The sequence below is a fragment of the Clytia hemisphaerica genome, unplaced genomic scaffold, assembly GCF_902728285.1.
Source record: "Clytia hemisphaerica strain Z4C2 unplaced genomic scaffold, Clytia hemisphaerica genome assembly, whole genome shotgun sequence".
Classification (NCBI taxonomy): domain Eukaryota; kingdom Metazoa; phylum Cnidaria; class Hydrozoa; order Leptothecata; family Clytiidae; genus Clytia; species Clytia hemisphaerica.
The window spans coordinates 137,889-156,853 of NW_027104306.1; the positions used below are offsets into that span (position 1 = coordinate 137,889).

The 18,965-nt window shown below is 35.1% G+C and overlaps 1 protein-coding gene across 1 annotated transcript; it reads left to right on the top strand.

Moving 5' to 3' along the window:
- Positions 1 to 5,086: 5,086 nt before the first annotated feature.
- On the top strand, positions 5,087 to 16,907 carry LOC136817490 (mucin-2-like). Its single transcript, XM_067073814.1, has 6 exons — positions 5,087 to 5,791; positions 10,595 to 10,788; positions 13,055 to 13,166; positions 13,528 to 14,743; positions 15,610 to 15,799; positions 16,135 to 16,907. The coding sequence occupies exons 1-6, from the start codon at positions 5,482 to 5,484 to the stop codon at positions 16,510 to 16,512; spliced, it is 2,400 nt and encodes a 799-aa protein (XP_066929915.1). The 5' UTR covers positions 5,087 to 5,481; the 3' UTR covers positions 16,513 to 16,907.
- Positions 16,908 to 18,965: the final 2,058 nt, after the last annotated feature.

The window sequence follows — 18,965 nt, forward strand, 5'->3', positions numbered from 1 at the left end:
AAAATCCCTACCTTGCTCATAACGATATTTCTCAAACATATCTTTAAAAGAATCCATATTCACTTTAAGTGTGTACTGACTGTTGTCTTGGTTTCCGGTTTTCAACGAATGCTTCAGATCTAATATATTATATAGGAGCACCCCCAGTCATACCATAGCCGTAGCCGGATGCTCTACCACTGTATTACGGTCACTAGGGTCTTTTTCTTCTTTTTCAACTTTTCGAATCAAAATATTTGTAAACGAGTAGCCCAGAAAGGCCTTCCTAAAGTGGTAATATCTTTTAATATATCCAATCCATTTCAACGTTTATCATTGCGTCATTTTGAAGATGACGTCACGCCAAAACACTTCAAGCTTTATCCTGTGCATAAAATTTATGACTTGTGATCTTTCATAATTAATATCGAAACCTGTGGAAATCCTTTGATATTGATAGGAAAAGCCATAAAAGATAATTTCACGAGATTAGCCAAGAAGTCTTGTCTTTATCTCTACTTTGAAAATATGATGAAATTTCTTATTAAAGCCTGGAATGCTGATTTAATCGCCATAGATAATATTTGCAGAAATAATTTAAACAGAGCCACGACCTTCATAGCCTGGGTATCCAGACTCAAAATTTTAGAAAAAAACACTCTAACCTCAACATACAAAGTTTCTAAAATTATAGAGTCTGGTGCAACTAAAAAAGTCTGATACAGTTTTGAATGACACAGTCTGTGAGTAAACCCTTGTTGACAGAATCTCAAAATGTGGAAACCCAGGCAGACACACATAATTACTTACCATAAAACCTCTTTTACAAACTCAATAAACTTTCAAAACTACTTTAAACTATATCCAAACGTCAGCCACATTCATAAAGGCTCCTTTCCATCAGCCATTTTGTTTAGAAATGAACCTGCGTTTTCATTTTCATTTGTTTATCTTTTTTTGCAAGGTCAGCTTTTTCCATAAATTATGCGCGCGCATCGAAAAATATCAAAAACCCCGCGAAAATTCTGCTCAGTGACTGGGCGCGTACTAACCAATTAGAGACACTCGCATATGCAGTGACAGATATCCCTGCAGACGAGTTACTTGAACCAGACCGTAAACCTGAGACAAGATTATAAAAAACTAGACGGTGAAAAAGTTTACGGTCTGGATATCCAGGCTACGACCTTCATAGACGATGCTATCGTCCGTTTTAGAGGGTCAGTAACCACGGGAAAATATATAAGCACATAGTCAGGGTGTCAGGGCGGTTTACGGGAAAAAAGTGGTGGTAGAATTTGGAACACTATAAACAGACTATTCCGCCACTGCTCACTCCGCCCGAATTTATCACGCTTCCACTATTCCCTTTTTAGTGATCTTGTGTAGACGATAGGATCGTCTACGGCCTTCAGAGATGTACCTTGCGTTTAAGAAATTAGGATCTGTTCATAAGCTACCCCTGTCTCAATAAACCGAAAGGAACTTTCTTACCCACTGGAATGAAATCTTACATCAAAATTCAAAATGGAAATAAACCCAATTGTTTTCAGTTAAAAAGAAAATAATGCGATGGTTGTAGATGGCAAGTTTTCCAATTTCAATTTCAATGGGGATGAGATTTCAGTGTATTTTATCAAAAAGTGTCAATTTTTCCAAACTTTTTAGTTGCGAGTAGGTGAAACAAGAATTGCATACCTTATTGGGGAAAACTTCGTCGGGGAAAAGTGACGAAATTTTAGACAAATGACGAATATTTTCCCCGACGAAAATTTTCCCCGGCCTTAATGCGTTTACCAACTACAGGCAAGTGACGAATTTTTCCCCGACGAAAATTTTCACCGACAAAAATCTTCCCCGACGAAGTTTTCCCCGATACAAGGTAGTAAATCTAAGAAAAAAGCAAAGTCTTGCCCAAGATTTTCCTATATTTGATAAAAATGAGACATTCGTTTGTTTACCCCCCCTTAATTGAATCTAGCCATGATCGGAAGCAAGTTACGAGAATAATATCTCAATAATCGCATTCCTACGTATCTTTTTTAAAAACGGAATTGAAATAATTTGAGGAGTCCGTAATTAGCGAATGATATTTTATCTTTTATGTCATAAGATAATCTATGTGATATTTCTACAGGAAAAGTTAAATCTTTCATATCGAGGGGGCTGAAGTTTAGTGACACCGCGAGGGCCAACCATGGTTTGGCCCGAGGGGGGAAATTTTGAAAATTTGAGCTCTAGATTGCTTGAAAATGCACTCAATTGTGACAAGAATTGATTGTGACAATTATGACAAATTAAAAAAGAAAAACTTTGCATTTTGCAAAATAACCTTTTTTGAAAAAATTATTGGGGGGGGGCATAGCCCCCCTTGCCCCCTCAGTTGCTACGGCACTGCGAGAATGATTAAGTGAGAAAATGGGGAGTCTTGTAAACACCCCTGTCTCACAGCCCCGGTGGAATATTTTCTAACACAGAGGGGATAAAAATCTTTTATGGAAATCCCAATGTTGATAGAAATTATATCAAAGCTAAAAATCCAGGGGATGGTTTTAAAGTGCAATGTTTTCCATTAAATAAGGATAAAATCAGAGTCAATTTCCGAGCGGGGCTTAATTTGTAGGCTATTTTTCCCTCTAGAGACAAATTTTCGGCCAAATTTTCAATGGTGTTAGGGTCCCAGAGTGCCTGTGACACTCAGTGTTGTTAATGTAGGATGCTAGCCTCCAAACCTAAAAACCTTATGCCCGTTACAAAAACAATTGTTACAACTTCCGAGACAGGATCAGTAATGTTCGCTTTGACAATTATTAGCGATTATATCAAAATGAACTCTTCTTACTTGAATTTGAAATCCGAGGGGGAGGCACTCAAGGTACAACTTACCGTACGTGCGGCCCTTAACCCTATTAGCCCCAGGGGGGGGGTAGAATCTACCACGCTGGAGTTCTTTTGTTTATATCTCGGAGAAAAGTTTTTTAAACGACTTGAAACTTTCTGACTTTTAATAAAATCTTATTAAGAATACTTGTGCAAAATTTTAGGGTCATAGATTGTCCAGATCAGGTTTTATGACTTTATTGTGAAACATGACATAAAACCCAGCTAAAATCGCGTAAAACTCAAAATTTTAAAGTGCTGATAACTTCTAAACTATTTATCCAATCATTTTCAAATTTTGACGCGTGATAGGCATTGATAATACAAATTTAAATAATCAAAAGAAAATTTTTGAAAGTGATGACGTCATCATTTATGACGTCATCAAACTTAGAAAATTTTACTCATCTTCAGCATAGATTTTAAGAAAAACTCTTCATGGAAATTGCAAAACCGGCAATTATGTTAAAGAACAGTCTTTTACCTTTCAGAATCTTCAAACAGATTTGAAATATCTTTATTGGTTTGACTGTAATAGACATTTTTGTGAATCATATCTTTGGGCTTTTTTCCGACAGGTGGAAATTTTGTGATGACGTCATCAGTTTTTGAATGACGTCATCAAATTTTTTTTTCTTCCTGGAAAATTGTATTGTGATGGAGAACATCTGTACCAAATTTCATGGCCGTAGCTCTTCTAGATCGAAAATAACCGAGGGTGGTAGATTCTACCCCCCCCTGGGGATACAAAAGTCAAAAAAGCTTGGGGCTAATAGGGTTAAGGTTACTTTTTCCAAGCTTTCTAGATTGTGCACGTAGGAGGGTCAAAATGAGCAAAGATGAGAAAAATTGCAATTAGTGTAAAATTTAGAAAATTTGACCATATTTTGCCTTATAATGGTCAAAAGTTTTCAAGAAAATACATCAAAATGGCCGATTTCTCGCCAAAATTTATTCAAATTCGGCTAAATTTTCTCTGCTCTGTAAGAGTCTGATTTCAAAGACATAATTATGGGCCGCACATATGGTCGTTTTTGAATCAAGTGCCCTCCCCTCCGGGTTTAAATTTCTTGAGGGTGTGGGATAATTGAAAAGAACCAGTTTTTTAGCTTTGTTTTGTCCATTTTCCTATAAAATTGGGTGTTTTAGAGTCTGCAAAGCCTTAAAATGTTTTTAACATTTTGGCCATGGAAGGCTTATGTTCTTATATAGTTTTTTCTTATAAAAAAACATATATGCACATAAAAAAGATTTGTTTTTCATTCAGGGAGAACGCCAATCCAGACAAAATTTATAGAATGAATCCATCAGGTTTATAGAATGTCAGTGGCAAACTTTTCCATAAGACGACCACGATTCTCCTTGCTTAAGTTTTGCACCTCAAATACCACGTTATCAGACTTTAAGTTTATAGAGTCAAAATTAGAACAACTGTCTGAAATTCAGGAAATTTCTTACGATGCAATATTTTACCCCAAAATTATTAAATGATTGTAAACAAATAAACAAAATTCGAACAAAATAAACAAAAGAAAATAGATTAATTTCTTCCTTTTTGTGCTTTTGTTGTTCTTTCAGTTGTCTATAAGAACAATATATTTTCTTATGAGATCAAATCAAACTTTTTAACGATTTTTACTACTACAATAATAACTTTAGAGCTTGTTATAAGTTTGAAAGGTTTCAGTTTCAGGAAAATAAGAAGATTTTATAATGATCTTCATTGACAGATAGAAATTGAACCTAAATCGGTCAAATGTTCGTTAGTTATACCTTAAGTATCTTTGAGATTAACTAGTGAAGGATTTTAGAGATTATTTTCAGAAAAGTTTCATACTCATTAAAAATATTCTTCAACTTTTTATAAAATGAACAATGAAGAAATATTCGAGAAGGAGGCAGGAACAGATCAAAGCAATTAAATTATGTCTCGATAACTACAAATATGTAGTTATTTATATCTAAGGTAATCGAGACATGAATAGCTCTTACAAAACAAGAATAATGAACTCAGGAACTTGAGTGTGGTTGATGAAGCTTTTTTTCTCTAATTATCTTCATCTTTCTTTGAACATTTTTCTCTTCAGAAACGAAAAATCAAGAAAATTTTATGATCTGCTGTAACTGGGCACAAAAAAAAGCGAGATAATTGGAAATATTGTACACATTGAGTATAGTTATTGATTATTTTTGAATTTTAGTGGAATTTTTATTTCATTGCTTTTAGAGGAGACATTATTATTTGAATATCTACACTGAAAATGAGATGACTGTAGCCAAAATGATTGATACAGGACAATAACAATCGTTTTCTATCGTTCAAATAAAAATCGATATTCATCGTTTAAAAAGCATTGAATCGAAAAATAACACAAGACCCGAAGGAAAGTTATTTTCTACCGTTATATCAATTTGTTACCATAACACTTTACCAGAAGAATTTTTGTTCAATTAATTAGCTGCTTCTAATTGTATGTGGTTACGCTCAAATTAATTAACGGGGTTCATTAATTAAGACAGTAATTTGTTATTTTTTGGTTATATTTTGGTATTTGATACATTCAATCATCAATTAGGTTGAGAATTATTTTGAATTCTTGAGGATTCAAAGGTGATATTAAAATGACAATACACTCACTTGACGCTCGAAAAGAATGTTCGCTACGCTTTATAACTCATACGAATCTTCTTATAATACTGATATTACATATTATGATTACAAGTGTAACATGTAATACATGGGTTATTGAAAGACGTTATACAGGAGATATAATACGTAATATACCAGCGAATTTTAAGTGTGGTGAGAGTGTACAAGACTGGTATATTAACAAGACTACAGGATTATGTGAATGCATGAGAAACACACCGACATTTGTCGTTTATGGTGATGGAAGCTTTGGTTGTGTTAGAAGCCAATCTGCTTGCCAAGGTTTGTCATTTTTTTCATATGTATATTTGGGTATGTAGATAATATTGCTAGGAATTTGACCATCCTTTAACCCCTTCAGTACTGCCCAGATAAATTTTCTTCATTTATAAAGGAAAAAACTTTAATTGAGAAGTTTTGAAAGAAACTTTCAACTTCAATTTCCAGACTTAAGGGGTTGACTATAAATCTGACTCCTGACCATAAATAAGATTTAAAAGGGCATTTTTAAACGCTGCTTTGTAAAAGAGTATGAAACTACCTTTGGTACCAAAACCATTGTCTAACTCAAGTCAAGTTCAGTAGCGTGGTGGGTCGATTAAACCTAGGGAGGTAATTTTAGAAGATTTAGATTTTGGCGCCCCTATGAAAAGTAAATATTATTAAAAAAAAAAACGCGAGCGAAGCTAGCACGAAAACTGTTGGGTATTTTCTCTCTTTTTGGCCAAAAACTGCCATAACTAAAGTGTAAAAGAGAAAAGGGGCGCCGAAATTAGTAATTAGAGGTGTCTTTTTGCAACCTTTGTATTTCAGCGCCCCTTTGAAAAACCTCCACTAGGGGAGGGGGCATTTGCCACCTACCCCCCTCCCTGCCACCATGCTACTGGTCAAGTTACAAGCTTTTATGCCAATTTGACGTTTTGGCTTTCAAATTTTTTCTCACATTTTTTAAAAAATGCTGCGCGCTGGAAAGGCTAAAGATTAATATTTTTTCAAGATGGATAAAGAATAAAAAGAAACGGTCACACATGATTACTTACTTTTGAATAGTTATGTTACAAAATCTAAACGTAATTATGTTTAATTAGTATCGCATCATCATCATGCCGATTTTTAATCTGAACGGGTTGTTTGAGATTAACATTTTCTGAAATCTTTCTTTTTCTCAATAATCGACTCTAAATATACCATAACACTGTGATTAAAGTGAATTTCAGAGACTGTTGATGGTGCAATATTTCTATTGAAGGCTATTTCTATTGCTTTCTTTCACGTACAATAAAATATTACTTAGACAATTAAATTTAAAGTACTATACAATATTAGTCAAGAAATATAGTCCTAAGTAAGAGTCTTGAAATCCTACATAGAAATGTTTGAGGCCAAATATTGACCTGTGAGGACAAATCGAGATTGTATTCACCATTTCTTTCAGTATTTTTGTGCAATAGACGATATCGGCTTTCCGAATTCTCCCTGAATGATTACCAATGATGCAGAAATGCACGGAAAGTCAATATCGTCCGTGAATTTTTTTGCGCAATGCATCATGGGTAATCATTCGGGGAGAATTCGGAAAGCCGATATCGTCTATTTGTTTAAAAATTTGGGTTCTTTAGAGTTTTCAAAGCCTTGAAATGTTCTTAACTTGTTTTTGATATTTTGGACATTGAAGCTTTGTGTTCTTATAAAAAATACGTGTAGATTTGAAGGGATGGGAAATTACAGGTTTCGTTAGGTTTGGCTAGGTTTGTTGCAACAAAACTAATGAAAAAATTAAACTGTAAAGGCTTGGGGACACGAGAAGTTTTTTCCCGTTGGTACAATACAAAATGCTTTATCCCACCAATACTCTCGGGTACTTAATAGCCGTCCCCCCCGCTAATTAATTTTTCGAAAATTTTCCACCCAGGACATTCTTATTCCAACCCCCCCGCTTATTAATTTTTGGGAAAATGTTTTTGAAAGTTCCCTTTTTTGTCCTAATTCAGCTGTATTAGCCTCCTTTTCAAAAATTTTCCACCCAGGACATTTTTATTCCAACCCCCCCGCTTATTAAGTGTTGAGATTTTTTCCAACCCCCCCGCTTATTCCAACCCCCCCGGCTATTAGGTACCCGAGTACAAGAAAAAAAGTGCGTGTCTCATGGTTTTTTTTTTTGTTTCACGAGACAAAAAGTGAGGGAAATACCCGAAAAGAAACGCTGATTTTGTCCCTGGGACAATAAAATTTTGTCAATTGGACAATCCATTGTCCCAGGGACAGAAGTGAGATTTCACTTTTATTGGTAAAAAGAAAAATGGGGCAGAGACACGAGAGCATCGCACCAACGCGAAAAAAACTTCTCGCGTGTCCCCAAGCCTTAACTATTTCAATTTCTATGACAATTTTAAACTTTCTCGGCTTTAGAAAAGCAACTTAGGTCAAGTTGGTTCACGGGAGAGCTCATTTCATCGTATCAGACCTTTTTAATTAGGTGAGATCATGAGATTTGTCTGGGTGGTATATGTAAAGATTTAAAATTACTTTGAATTGAAAGCAAAACGTTTCGTAATTCTGCAAACCTTAACACAAAAAACTCCCAACATATTCGAAACAAAAGAATTGTATTGAAGGAAATCAGATTTGTTTGTTTACAATCCGTTAAACGGAGCTAGACAATTTTATCTGGCACCTCGGCAATACTAACGTGTAATTAGCGGACCCATGGTAACATATAATGAAGTCAGCAACTATTGTTATATAAGAATAATCGTAAGTCTACACTTCCCAACTTTTTTAAGCTGAAAATACATTCGATATAAGCAAGTGAAGCTTGATTTCATAAAACTTGTTCGTTCTTTAAAGAATGACTCTTATCGTAGAACAAATAAACAAAAGTCTCGAATGACTCCGTAACTAGAACAACTCTTAGGTCCCCTCAGTGAACAATGTCTTTATAAACCTTACTCCATAACTCGAAATTTCCTTAACTCGAACATATTTGCGTTCCCCTGACCGCCATTTTACAACGTGAAAGGACTGACACTGGGTACAGAGATTGATTAGTAAGGTAGTACACGTTTTTTTATAAGAACAAACTATATAAGAACATAACGCTTCGATGGCTAAAATGTTAAGAACAAGTTAGGAACATTTTAAGGCTTCGCGGACTCGAAAACAGCTAATTTCTTAGGAAAATGGACAAAAATACATAGAAAGTGGGGAAAATAAGAAATTTTTTAGGCTTGAAACTCAAAAAGTTAAGAACATCTGTAGGCTTCAAAAATTTTAAATGTTCTTATAAAATAAACGTGTAAGTTTCAAAGCCAATAGGTAGTTTCTCTAGACGTATCTTTTGAACCAAAGACAATGGCGATGGTATTTCCCTTTTCCTTCTCGGGAAAAAAATATTTTATACATGCAAAGACTTTTAGGAAGATTAAGAACTATATCCCTCATCTTTCTCGGAAACGAAAGATTTCAGACATTCCAAGGCTTTTAGAAAGATGAAGAGCTAATGAAAAATATATCAACTAAGCGATAAGCTTCTTATGTCTTATGATTTTTTTACAGCATTATTTAAACTTTTCGTTTAACGGAATATTGGCCTCATTTTCAAATAGCTTTTAATCATGTGATACGTGTCTGACGAATGGAAAATCTGATAACTAATGACTTCCTGAAAAAAGCTTTTCACCTCAACGAAAACGAGCATTGAAACTTTTTTGAACACGATGAGGAAGAAGAATTTCTCTTTGTTTATTGCATATTGCAACACGTGCTTCCTCCGTCGCAAATCGCGAACAAACCCAGGTTTAGAAAACTCTAAACCTAACTCTAACACCAAAATCAAACTATTCTCACACCTCTGTCTCACAGCCCCGGTGGAACTTTTTTCCTCAGTGGGGATAAAGATTCCTATTGAAATCTCAATGGGGATAGAAATTCTATTGTTCCAAGGATGGTTTTGGAGTGCAGTTTTTAAGCATGGAATTTCGCATGGGGATGAAATCAAAGTCAATTTCCCAGTTGTGCTGAAAATCAAGGGTATTTTCCCAGCGGGGACGAAATTTTTGCCTAATTCTCCAGGGGGCTGGGGTCCCAATGGGTCTGTGACACAAAAAAAAACATCTAAAGAGTCTCATTCTCATAATTTTAAAGTTCAGTATGTATGTAATAGTTTATTTCAAGTTGACGAACAGTGAATAAACTTCGAAAAATACCGTGTCAGCCTGCAATACCGGATCAGCTATTTCATTACGTCAAAAAAATTATCTTTAGTCAATCAAGTGCCACGTATTCTGAAATAAAAAATTACGTCATTGTGCAAAAAAAAGACCCAGTCACGCAGTTTGGGGGCCTTTTACATGTTAGGCTGGTGAGTTTAACAGAGAACACCCATTTTAAAGTCTCGGTGGGGGGGGGGGTACTTAGGCAGAATGGGTGCCAGGTATGTGCGAGCCATAAGGGTCTCATTTCTACACCCTCGAAAGTCTCTCAAAGAGGCACAAATACCATTAAAAAAGAACTTTGAGAAAAGTCTCTCTAAGGGTGTCAAATACGCTAACTCTTCCTCTCTCTAAGGAATGGTTTTCGATTTTTGGTTCGTCTTTGGTCAAAGCCATTTTTACAAAGCAAAAGTCATGCACGTGGGTTTTCCCATTTTCCATTTTCCGAATGCCAAATGTAAGAGGATACCAGCATTTAACACGTAGTTCAAAACATACACCAAACGAGCTACAGTCTCTATTTTGATGTTTTATGATTTCCTTTTTCGTGTTTGACCTCATCCAAAACATTCGAAAACATAAAACAATTTAGATATCCATAAGGATATATTTCATTTTCCGATTCCTTTCTGGCGAATTGCCAAATGTAATGATTTGATACATAATTGCAAGATAATAGGGGTTTTCTCTATTTTCGTTTGCTCTCATGCTACTAGCCTTGCCAAAAAAAACTTTTTAAAGAAAGAAAAAATACACGAATTGTAGCATCAATGAGTTGGAGGAACCGACGCCTAAACAAAACCATTCATTGCTAATATCTTGTGCAACATAGAAATAACAGCAATCATAATTTATAATCACATTTTATCTTCAGATTGCACTCAAGTCATGAATAAAAACTACCCTGTCCAAGAATTTACTGGAGAAATTAAAGTCGACAAAACACCTGCCAACTGTTTCAGTGGAGAAAACGTTTTAACAGAACCAATCACTTTCATGTATTTTCGACAATTCGAATGGATCGCCGAAAAAACGTTTATCACCAAGATCGAAGATTACCATGCACTGGTAAGTAAAGATCCCATCTGGCACACAACGTTGTTTTAACGTTCAAATAACGTTATTTAGACGTTATGAATGTCACATGGACGTTGATACGACGTAGAGTGTTGTCTGGGTTATAAAACAAGGTTTATTATTGACTTATCGGTTGATAAGAAAAACTAAATTTAGTACCTTATCGGCCATATTTACGCCGTCTCTAATTTATCGCCAACCCCTTTTACGCCTACCCCCTATTACAAAAAAGCTCAATCTTTTCCAATTGTTGCCCTGCCCTAATTTAATTCCGATCCCTTACGGCGGCCCTTCTTACGCCAGTGACGAAAAGATAACGCCAATAAGGGCCAGCGTAAAAAGGCCGATGAGATATTCATTATTCAGCTAAATTTTCACAAAAAGTTTTTGTGGGTTTTGTTTTATTTACAATCTCGGTCAAAATAAATTGAGAATTTTGGCTAATTCCTCGTTTTCAGCAATTTAAAGTTCGGGAGAAAAAGTCGCTTTTGGGGAAATTGATAAATTTATTCAAATATTTCAATTCGGGAGGGGTTTATAGACTTCAAGGCTATATTCTGAGCCCTATCGGACGATTCTTGGACTTTTAGTCTAAGTCCTAAGTCTTAAGTCTAGCGTTAAAACTCAGAGTTAAAACTCTAGCCGTCCAACTTAATTTAGAGCGCTTCCAAATGGTTTTTGGTTGTAAGATTTCGTGGGAATTTCCCTTTTTTCTCAAATATTATGACTTTGATTGTTACCGTGAAACGCACAGGTCAAAATCACATATTGACGCTGTGCCGACGAATCGAGATTCTATTCATTGCGCAATCAACGAAGACAAAAGTAACCATGACGACCATCCAAGATCTTGGATGAGGTTCAAAGTTGATATTTTTATTCCCATCGTTGAAAACACAACAACAAAAGCGACAAAATAAAAAATCAAACTTTGAAAGCAAAATTTGAAAAAAAATTCTACCGTGGTATAATAGCCATGGTATATCAGGAATTATTCAATGGCTGTTTTTGACTACAGGTATATAATAATAAACGAAAACCTATTGAATATATGTTTTATTATATACCTAGAGGCAAAAACAAAACATTAATTATGTCGATAGTTAAATGTTTCACTTAAAACACTCCCATAATCGAACGTTCGAACGTTTTTCTTTTTTAATGATTTTCTTAATTACTTTGAGTCATTAAATTTGTTCATGAGATTGACAATAGATTTATTTTAATGAATTTCTTTGATAACAACAAAAGCGACAAAATAAAAAATCAAACTTTGAAAGCAAAATTTGAAAAAAAATTCTACCGTGGTATAATAGCCATGGTATATCAGGAATTATTCAATGGCTGTTTTTGACTACAGGTATATAATAATTACTGTTATACATTTGGGGATCATGTAAAAGATTTCTTTCGAAAGAAACTCACTTCGATTACACATGGAGGTTTCTGGGGAATTCGTAAATAGTAAACTGCATACTGCCCGGGGGGGTTACTTAGGCAAAATGGGTGCCGGGTATGTGCGAGCCAAAAGGGTACCTTTTCTCATTCCTCAAAAGTCTCTCAAAGGGGTACAAATTCAAAAGTTAGTCTCTGAAAGGGTCCCAAAATCACAAAAATTAAAAATTTCTCTCTCAAAGGGTCACGATTTCCAAGAATTTTGACCAAAATTTGGTGAAAATCAAACCAAAATTTGGAAAAAATGGACCAAAATTTAGGAAAAAGTCTCTCAAAGGGTCCCAAAATCACCAAAATTTTGTCTCTCAAAGGGTCGATTTTCGATTTTCGGCTCGGACATACCCGTCACCTCGCAAACCTAGTACCCCCCCCCGGGGCATACTGATACAGTCTGCTAGACATTAATGAGGTAATATTTGCTCTTCATCTTTGATTCTTTCTACAGTGATTAGATTGACACATGCGCGATAAAATTTCTATTATTGGTCTTCAGAGGTTAATATATTCTTTGAAAACTTAACCTCTGATACTCAGGGTATTTGATTAGATTTGAATTTCTTATAGTACTTGACATAGATTTTCGCCAAAAGAATATACCTATATATATCTTTAGATAATCTTCATTCTCGTTTTTTATGCAAGACCCTTTAATTTCTTTCAAGAATCTTGCCAAGATGTTACATCTTGATCATTTTTAGATATTTGAAGTACTTTCAAGATTTTATCAAGAATTTTTATTTCTTGCTATAAATTAAAACTCGAAATAACATATATAATTCATCGATTTTTCATTAAATTTTAGATCAAACTACCACTCAGTACCCCCGCTGGTCACCTCAAAGGACATTTTATCAAACTGGAGATAGAATGCGAGGGGAAAATTGAACGTTTGTTTACCAAGCTAGAAGGCGTCAGTAAGTCATAAACCTTGAAGTTTATTTTTGAATATAAAGACATTTCTGAGTTACTGTATGTCTTTTTGACTTACTAGAAATGTAGATTCGAATATTGTCCATGGAAGGCTGAAAGATAAATCAAATTTTATTAGAAAATATATTCAAGTCCTGTTGCAAACGGCAAACTTAAAAATATATGAATTCCATTTCCCATGGTTTTTTAGCTTCTTCTCAAAAGGCCTAACAAAGAGCCTTCAGCAAAAATTTCCATCACCCTCTGGATCTTACGAAGTACATATGTTCTGGACATGTCAATTTTTCTTGTTTAGTGGGCCATTTAATTGTCCCTTTTCTAAGTCTCAAAATTTTCTTTTTTCAGTGACCATCACAGATCCTCTAGCAGTCAACTCAAAGATCACACCGAAACCTCCGATCACCAACGGGACCTCAACAACAACCACTACAACTAAATCACCGACCACCCTTCAACCTAATATAAACAACACTGTAACCATAACCAACGGAAATGCAAAGACCAATGATTCAAAAACTCAATCACCAGTGTATACTCTTCAACCTCCGAGAAATGAAACAATAAACACACAAATAATAACTACAGAATCGGTGATCAAAGAAACCCCACATACAACACATTCAACAACAATCAAACCAAACAATTCACCAAGACTTCCAACAACCAAAAACACGACAACTGTTATTACTCCAAAAAATCCTTACGCTAAAGCAACTCCAATACCGAACATTCTACCTTCCGAAGCAAACGCAACAGAATCACCGAAAACAACAAGAAGAAGAGCTAGAACAACCCCTCCCCGACCAAATAAACCAACAACTCCCACAACTCCAAACTGGCTTATAAAAACAAAAACAAACGCGACAAAGTCCACTCTTCGCAACACAAAAACAAAAGAGCCTATTAAACCAGCAACGAAATCTCCAAATATTGAGAGAACAAAGACATTACATGATAACCAAACTAAACCAATTATAAAAACAGACAAAAATAATGACATTCTAAATACAACAAAATCAACAGTAACTAAAACACCTACAACGACAACAACATTAAAACCGTTTACAACGACTCAACAAAAATATTCAACCAAGCAAACTGTTGACAAAACGATTGAAAATACACCACCACCACCACATACAACATCCACAATACAAAAGACTTCTCTAACAACAAACAAAAAACTAATTACAACAACTACAACAACTGCATCACAAAAGACTAGACCATCAACAGACTCAAAAACAAACCCAAAGACACAGAAAACAACTCCAAAAACACATAAAACATCAACAAAAACAACATCAAAAACCTCAACATCTCTCCCCAAAAGTTCAACAAAAACTAAAACAAACTCAAACACATCAAACCATACCAATCACACAACGATTACAACTACTTTTACAACCACTACAACACCCATTCAAACCATAGAGACAACAGTACGTGAAACATCTCTTGCCAACGCTGGCGCAAGTAACGATGAACTTGTGTTGCAAGTTGCAGTACCGTTAGCCATTATGTTGTGTGTCACTCTTGGTGTTATCGTCTTATTACTAAAGTATGTTTCTTTTCAGTTTAACGTTAACAAAACATTTCATTTTAAAACTTTAAAGCAACCGTTATTATAACAATAGCGTTCAGTGTGAGGTCGTTGTTGTTATTTTCTGCCTGCGTAGTTTGATTATTCGCCCGATAGTGTCATTTGGGAAAATGGCACTAGAGGGCTAATAATCAAACTGCAAGGGCAGAATTAATGACAACAACGAACGGGTATGACAATTTGAGTCACAAAACCTTTCAATACTGCCCGCCGATTGAACCTTTAATGGCTTACTTAATGACCGCTGGATGGATAATATTTAGCAATAACTACAACGTAAATTTAACGTTAAAATAACATTTTTGTGCCAGCTAGGTGAAGAGTCTTTCCATTTATAAAACTATGCTAAACTACGATTATTTCAATCGTTCAAAGGCTTATAAAGTGATATTTTGCTATGAGGTTTTTCCATTTCTTCTTTAAAAGAGTAATTTTCCTATAGGACCTACAATCATCCACTAAATATTTGAGACAAAGGGGAGCTCCCGGTGTAATTTTGAACACCACAATTGATTTTTAAGCGCCTTAAACTACAGTTGGAAAGTAGAGTTTTAACCCTGAGTTTTAACATGAAACTTAAGACTTACGACCTTAGGCTTGGAATATAGCCTAGAAGCCACCAAACCCCTCTAAAATCGAAATATTCAATGGAAGAAAATGGAAGTGCTAAAATAGCAATTGTCGCCCGAACTTTAAATTCTGAAAAACGTTAAAATACACTAAAATCTCAATATATTTTGAGGGTGATTGCAGATTTTCCAGGTGGGTCTACATATAATGAGATGTAGATTAATCGTTTTAAACGTCTCTTTTCCTTCTTTCAGATGGCGAAATAATGAGAAAAAGTATATCCCACCTTCAAGTACATCAAAAACAGAAACTGGGAGTACGGTGGGAGGAAACTTTTACGAATATGCATCAACTAAAGAACTTCAACCTTCATCAAATTATCACTCGAACGGTCATAGCGAGCTGAAGCACGTGGCGAGTGATAAAAAACCTGTTTTGCCAGAGGTAAAGTATTCGTTATGCTTTTGATGAGCACATCATAGTATCGATATATAATAATCAAGGACATTTAGGCATTCTTTCAATTGTTTTCACGAGGCCTCTGACCAACCAGCTCGGATATATATTACCCAGCTGACACACAACGTTGTTTCAACGTTCATCTAACATTATATGGACGTTGTGAGCATTAGAAAAACGTCAAAACAACGTTGTGTGCCAGCTGAGTTAAGATTTCGGTTCATGTATGATATCTTCCCAAATTGAGTAAATTCTTCAAAAATAAATTTAATTTTTTTTTGAGTTGATTTTTATGGAAAATTTATATTTTCTCTTTTTAGCGGAACTCGCCAACCCAGGACACATACACCAGTCTTGAGCTGTCAGCAACTCCAATAAACCTCTACCACCCTCTCTCATTGGAGTCTCCATCCGAGGAGAAAGCACCCTCTAACCAGCCACCACCGGCAATCAGGGACCCTCTCTATTTCGAAACAGAACCTATATATTCAGAGACACTTACACCTCAAATTAAAAGAAGGCAGGAACCTCTTTATCATGAGACTGTACCCGACCCTCCACCAGGAGGGAACTTGACACCGCCCCTCCAGAATGAGACACCACCTCCAATACCTACTAGTAGGCGACCATCAGCTATCTTCTATCCACCTGGTACTGTATTTATCAACGAAGGTATGAAAGCTGATTCGAATGTTTGAAGAATGATGGAAATGAATAATTTGAAAATGAATAGAGAAGATTTTGGAGCTACTCATTGCACGAGCATGTCACATCGAGAATTTCTTCAATAAAAACTATGCATTTCACTCGAAGAACTAATTAACTTTGTATGGTCTGACGAAGTTTTAACTTATTTCAACCTCTCAGCACCTAAAAAGCATCATATCGAAAAACTCGATGTATCCGATAGCCGACAGCAACTGCTACTTATGGAACATATTCCGAATGTCTTCGAGGTCAAACGTCATAAAGATACTTATGCTTCCTTTGAGAAAATCACAAAGTTTGAAGTAGTGCTCAATGTTATTTTGAAGCAATTCAAGTTCGTAAATTTTTACAACATTCGCTGCGCTAGTCCCTACCCCCAATCACAAATCGCAATAATCGCATTTCCTTATCACAAATCAGATAAGTTATAGAACTAAGTTAAATTAATGATTACAATGATGAAATATATCCATTAAATAAAATTGAAGTAAGTAAGATAGAAAATAGACTTTAATATTACTGGAAATTTTTTACCGTAGACGGGACCTAAATATTCAAAGTAGCCCTGCCGATATTTTAGTCTTTTCTTTAACCATCTCGGGAAGTATAACCTGATAACAGCTATTAATAATTTTCTTACACGCACGGTAATCCTCTGAAGGCGCTTGAAATTTAACCATCTGAGGAAAATAGTCCTCCCGGGAAATTCTACAACAAGTATATTGTTGTTCACCAGAAAGTCAAAAACTAAAATTTTCCTGATATAGCGCCTTATTTTCAAACGCAATCACGTAACTTTGTTGTCATTCCCAGTCCTTTGAAATATCAATTCTGGTCATTGGGTCTATTCTGAGCTTGACGACATGACGAAATTGACGAGCGCGGTCTTTCCGAAATCGAGGTTGCATATTCGTCAGATTGTTTTGTTTTCACCCATACCTTTAGAGCTTCAGCGTGGTGGGCAGAAAATAATCACAATATGATCTCAGGTTAAGGAAGTACAACACGTGAAGGGTAGTTTATCAAACACTATTTATTATGGAAAATAGTAGTTTATCGTATTATAGGATTCACTACAGTTGATACGCTCTCTAATTCGACGTTCTAGTTTTCGATATATGCTCCGAAAGTTATTATCAACAAGAAACTCTCATAAACGACCCTTAATCGATGAAAATTTAATTTCACTTGAAAACCGAATTAGAGAACTAATTGTATTTACATGCTTAGAAAAATAATAGCCTAGTATAGCTAAAACAGTCATATTCTAATTTTTGAAAATTTATTCTCATGAAAATCAATTCTTAAAGAATCACAAAATTTTTGTAATATATAATTTGGTTAAATATTTTTTATTGCTTGCTATAACTACTATTTTATTTCTTACATTATAAATATTATTTATACAATTTTCATTTTCTAAAACAACGTTTGTATTTTAAGTAAAGAATCACACATAAACAAAATTTTCTAATCATACTTAGAGGCCCCCCAGCGGTAACTCTGATCACGATATCACGCAATTTTTTGTCTTCAATCACGACCACGCAAATCAGCAGAAAAAAATAGACAATCAAGCATCCCTTTGAAAAAAGTTCAAATCACGTATCACGGCTCAAAATATTTTTAAATCAAGATCACGTTTTGAGCAATCACGAAGAAAAAATTTTCAGATCACGTAATCACGCTGCAAAAAAGTCCCTATCACACGTCATAACGAAAAGCGCTTAGAGGCCTCTACCTAGCGGATGTTTTGTAAGGGTAGAGTGTGGCGCCGTAGGTTGGGTGGCACCATGGCATACGAAAAAGTAACCAACATATAACGATACACGTTTTATAAGAACATGCAAAAATTTTGAAGCCTTCGGGTGTTGTTAACCTTTTGAATTTTAAAAATATTCTTATTTTCACCATTTTATGTGTATTTTCCAAAGAAATGTTTTTATAACCTACAAAGCCTTAAAATGTTCTTAACTTGTTCTTAATTTTTTGGTCGTTGAAGTTTTATGTTCTTAGATAGTTTGTTCTTATAAAAAAACGTGTATATTAAAACCTCATAGTATATCATACTTTACGTCTAACTCTCGATTTTGGGGCGTTTGCTTGTTGAGCGACTTTTGTATAGAAAGGTCTGATGAGATGGAGTTTTTATAAGGTACTTTAATAATTGGTCATTTGAAGTAATAAAAATGACGCGTTCTTTAGAAAAAGTAACAAAACCGTTTTATCACTGGTTAACGACCAACCAAATCAAATAAGAGGTTGTAAAAACTGCATCTCGTCCCAGAAAGTTAGGTTACCAGTTCTTTTTACGCACCATTTAGCAGTATACATTTTTTCGACCGTAGTCGCGCGGTCAGGCGCGTGTCACTTGATTATTTAATTATCCCCCTAAACTCGATCCAATCCTTTTTTGACACATTTTTTTATTGCGAAAAAAGGA

Coding starts and splice junctions, on each gene's coding strand:
- LOC136817490 (XM_067073814.1), top strand. CDS start 5,482: ATGACAATACACTCACTTGACGCTCGAAAAGAATGTTCGCTACGCTTT. Junction 10,789..13,054: donor TCGAAGATTACCATGCACTG/GTAAGTAAAGAT, acceptor ATTAAATTTTAG/ATCAAACTACCACTCAGTAC. Junction 15,800..16,134: donor AAAAACCTGTTTTGCCAGAG/GTAAAGTATTCG, acceptor TTCTCTTTTTAG/CGGAACTCGCCAACCCAGGA.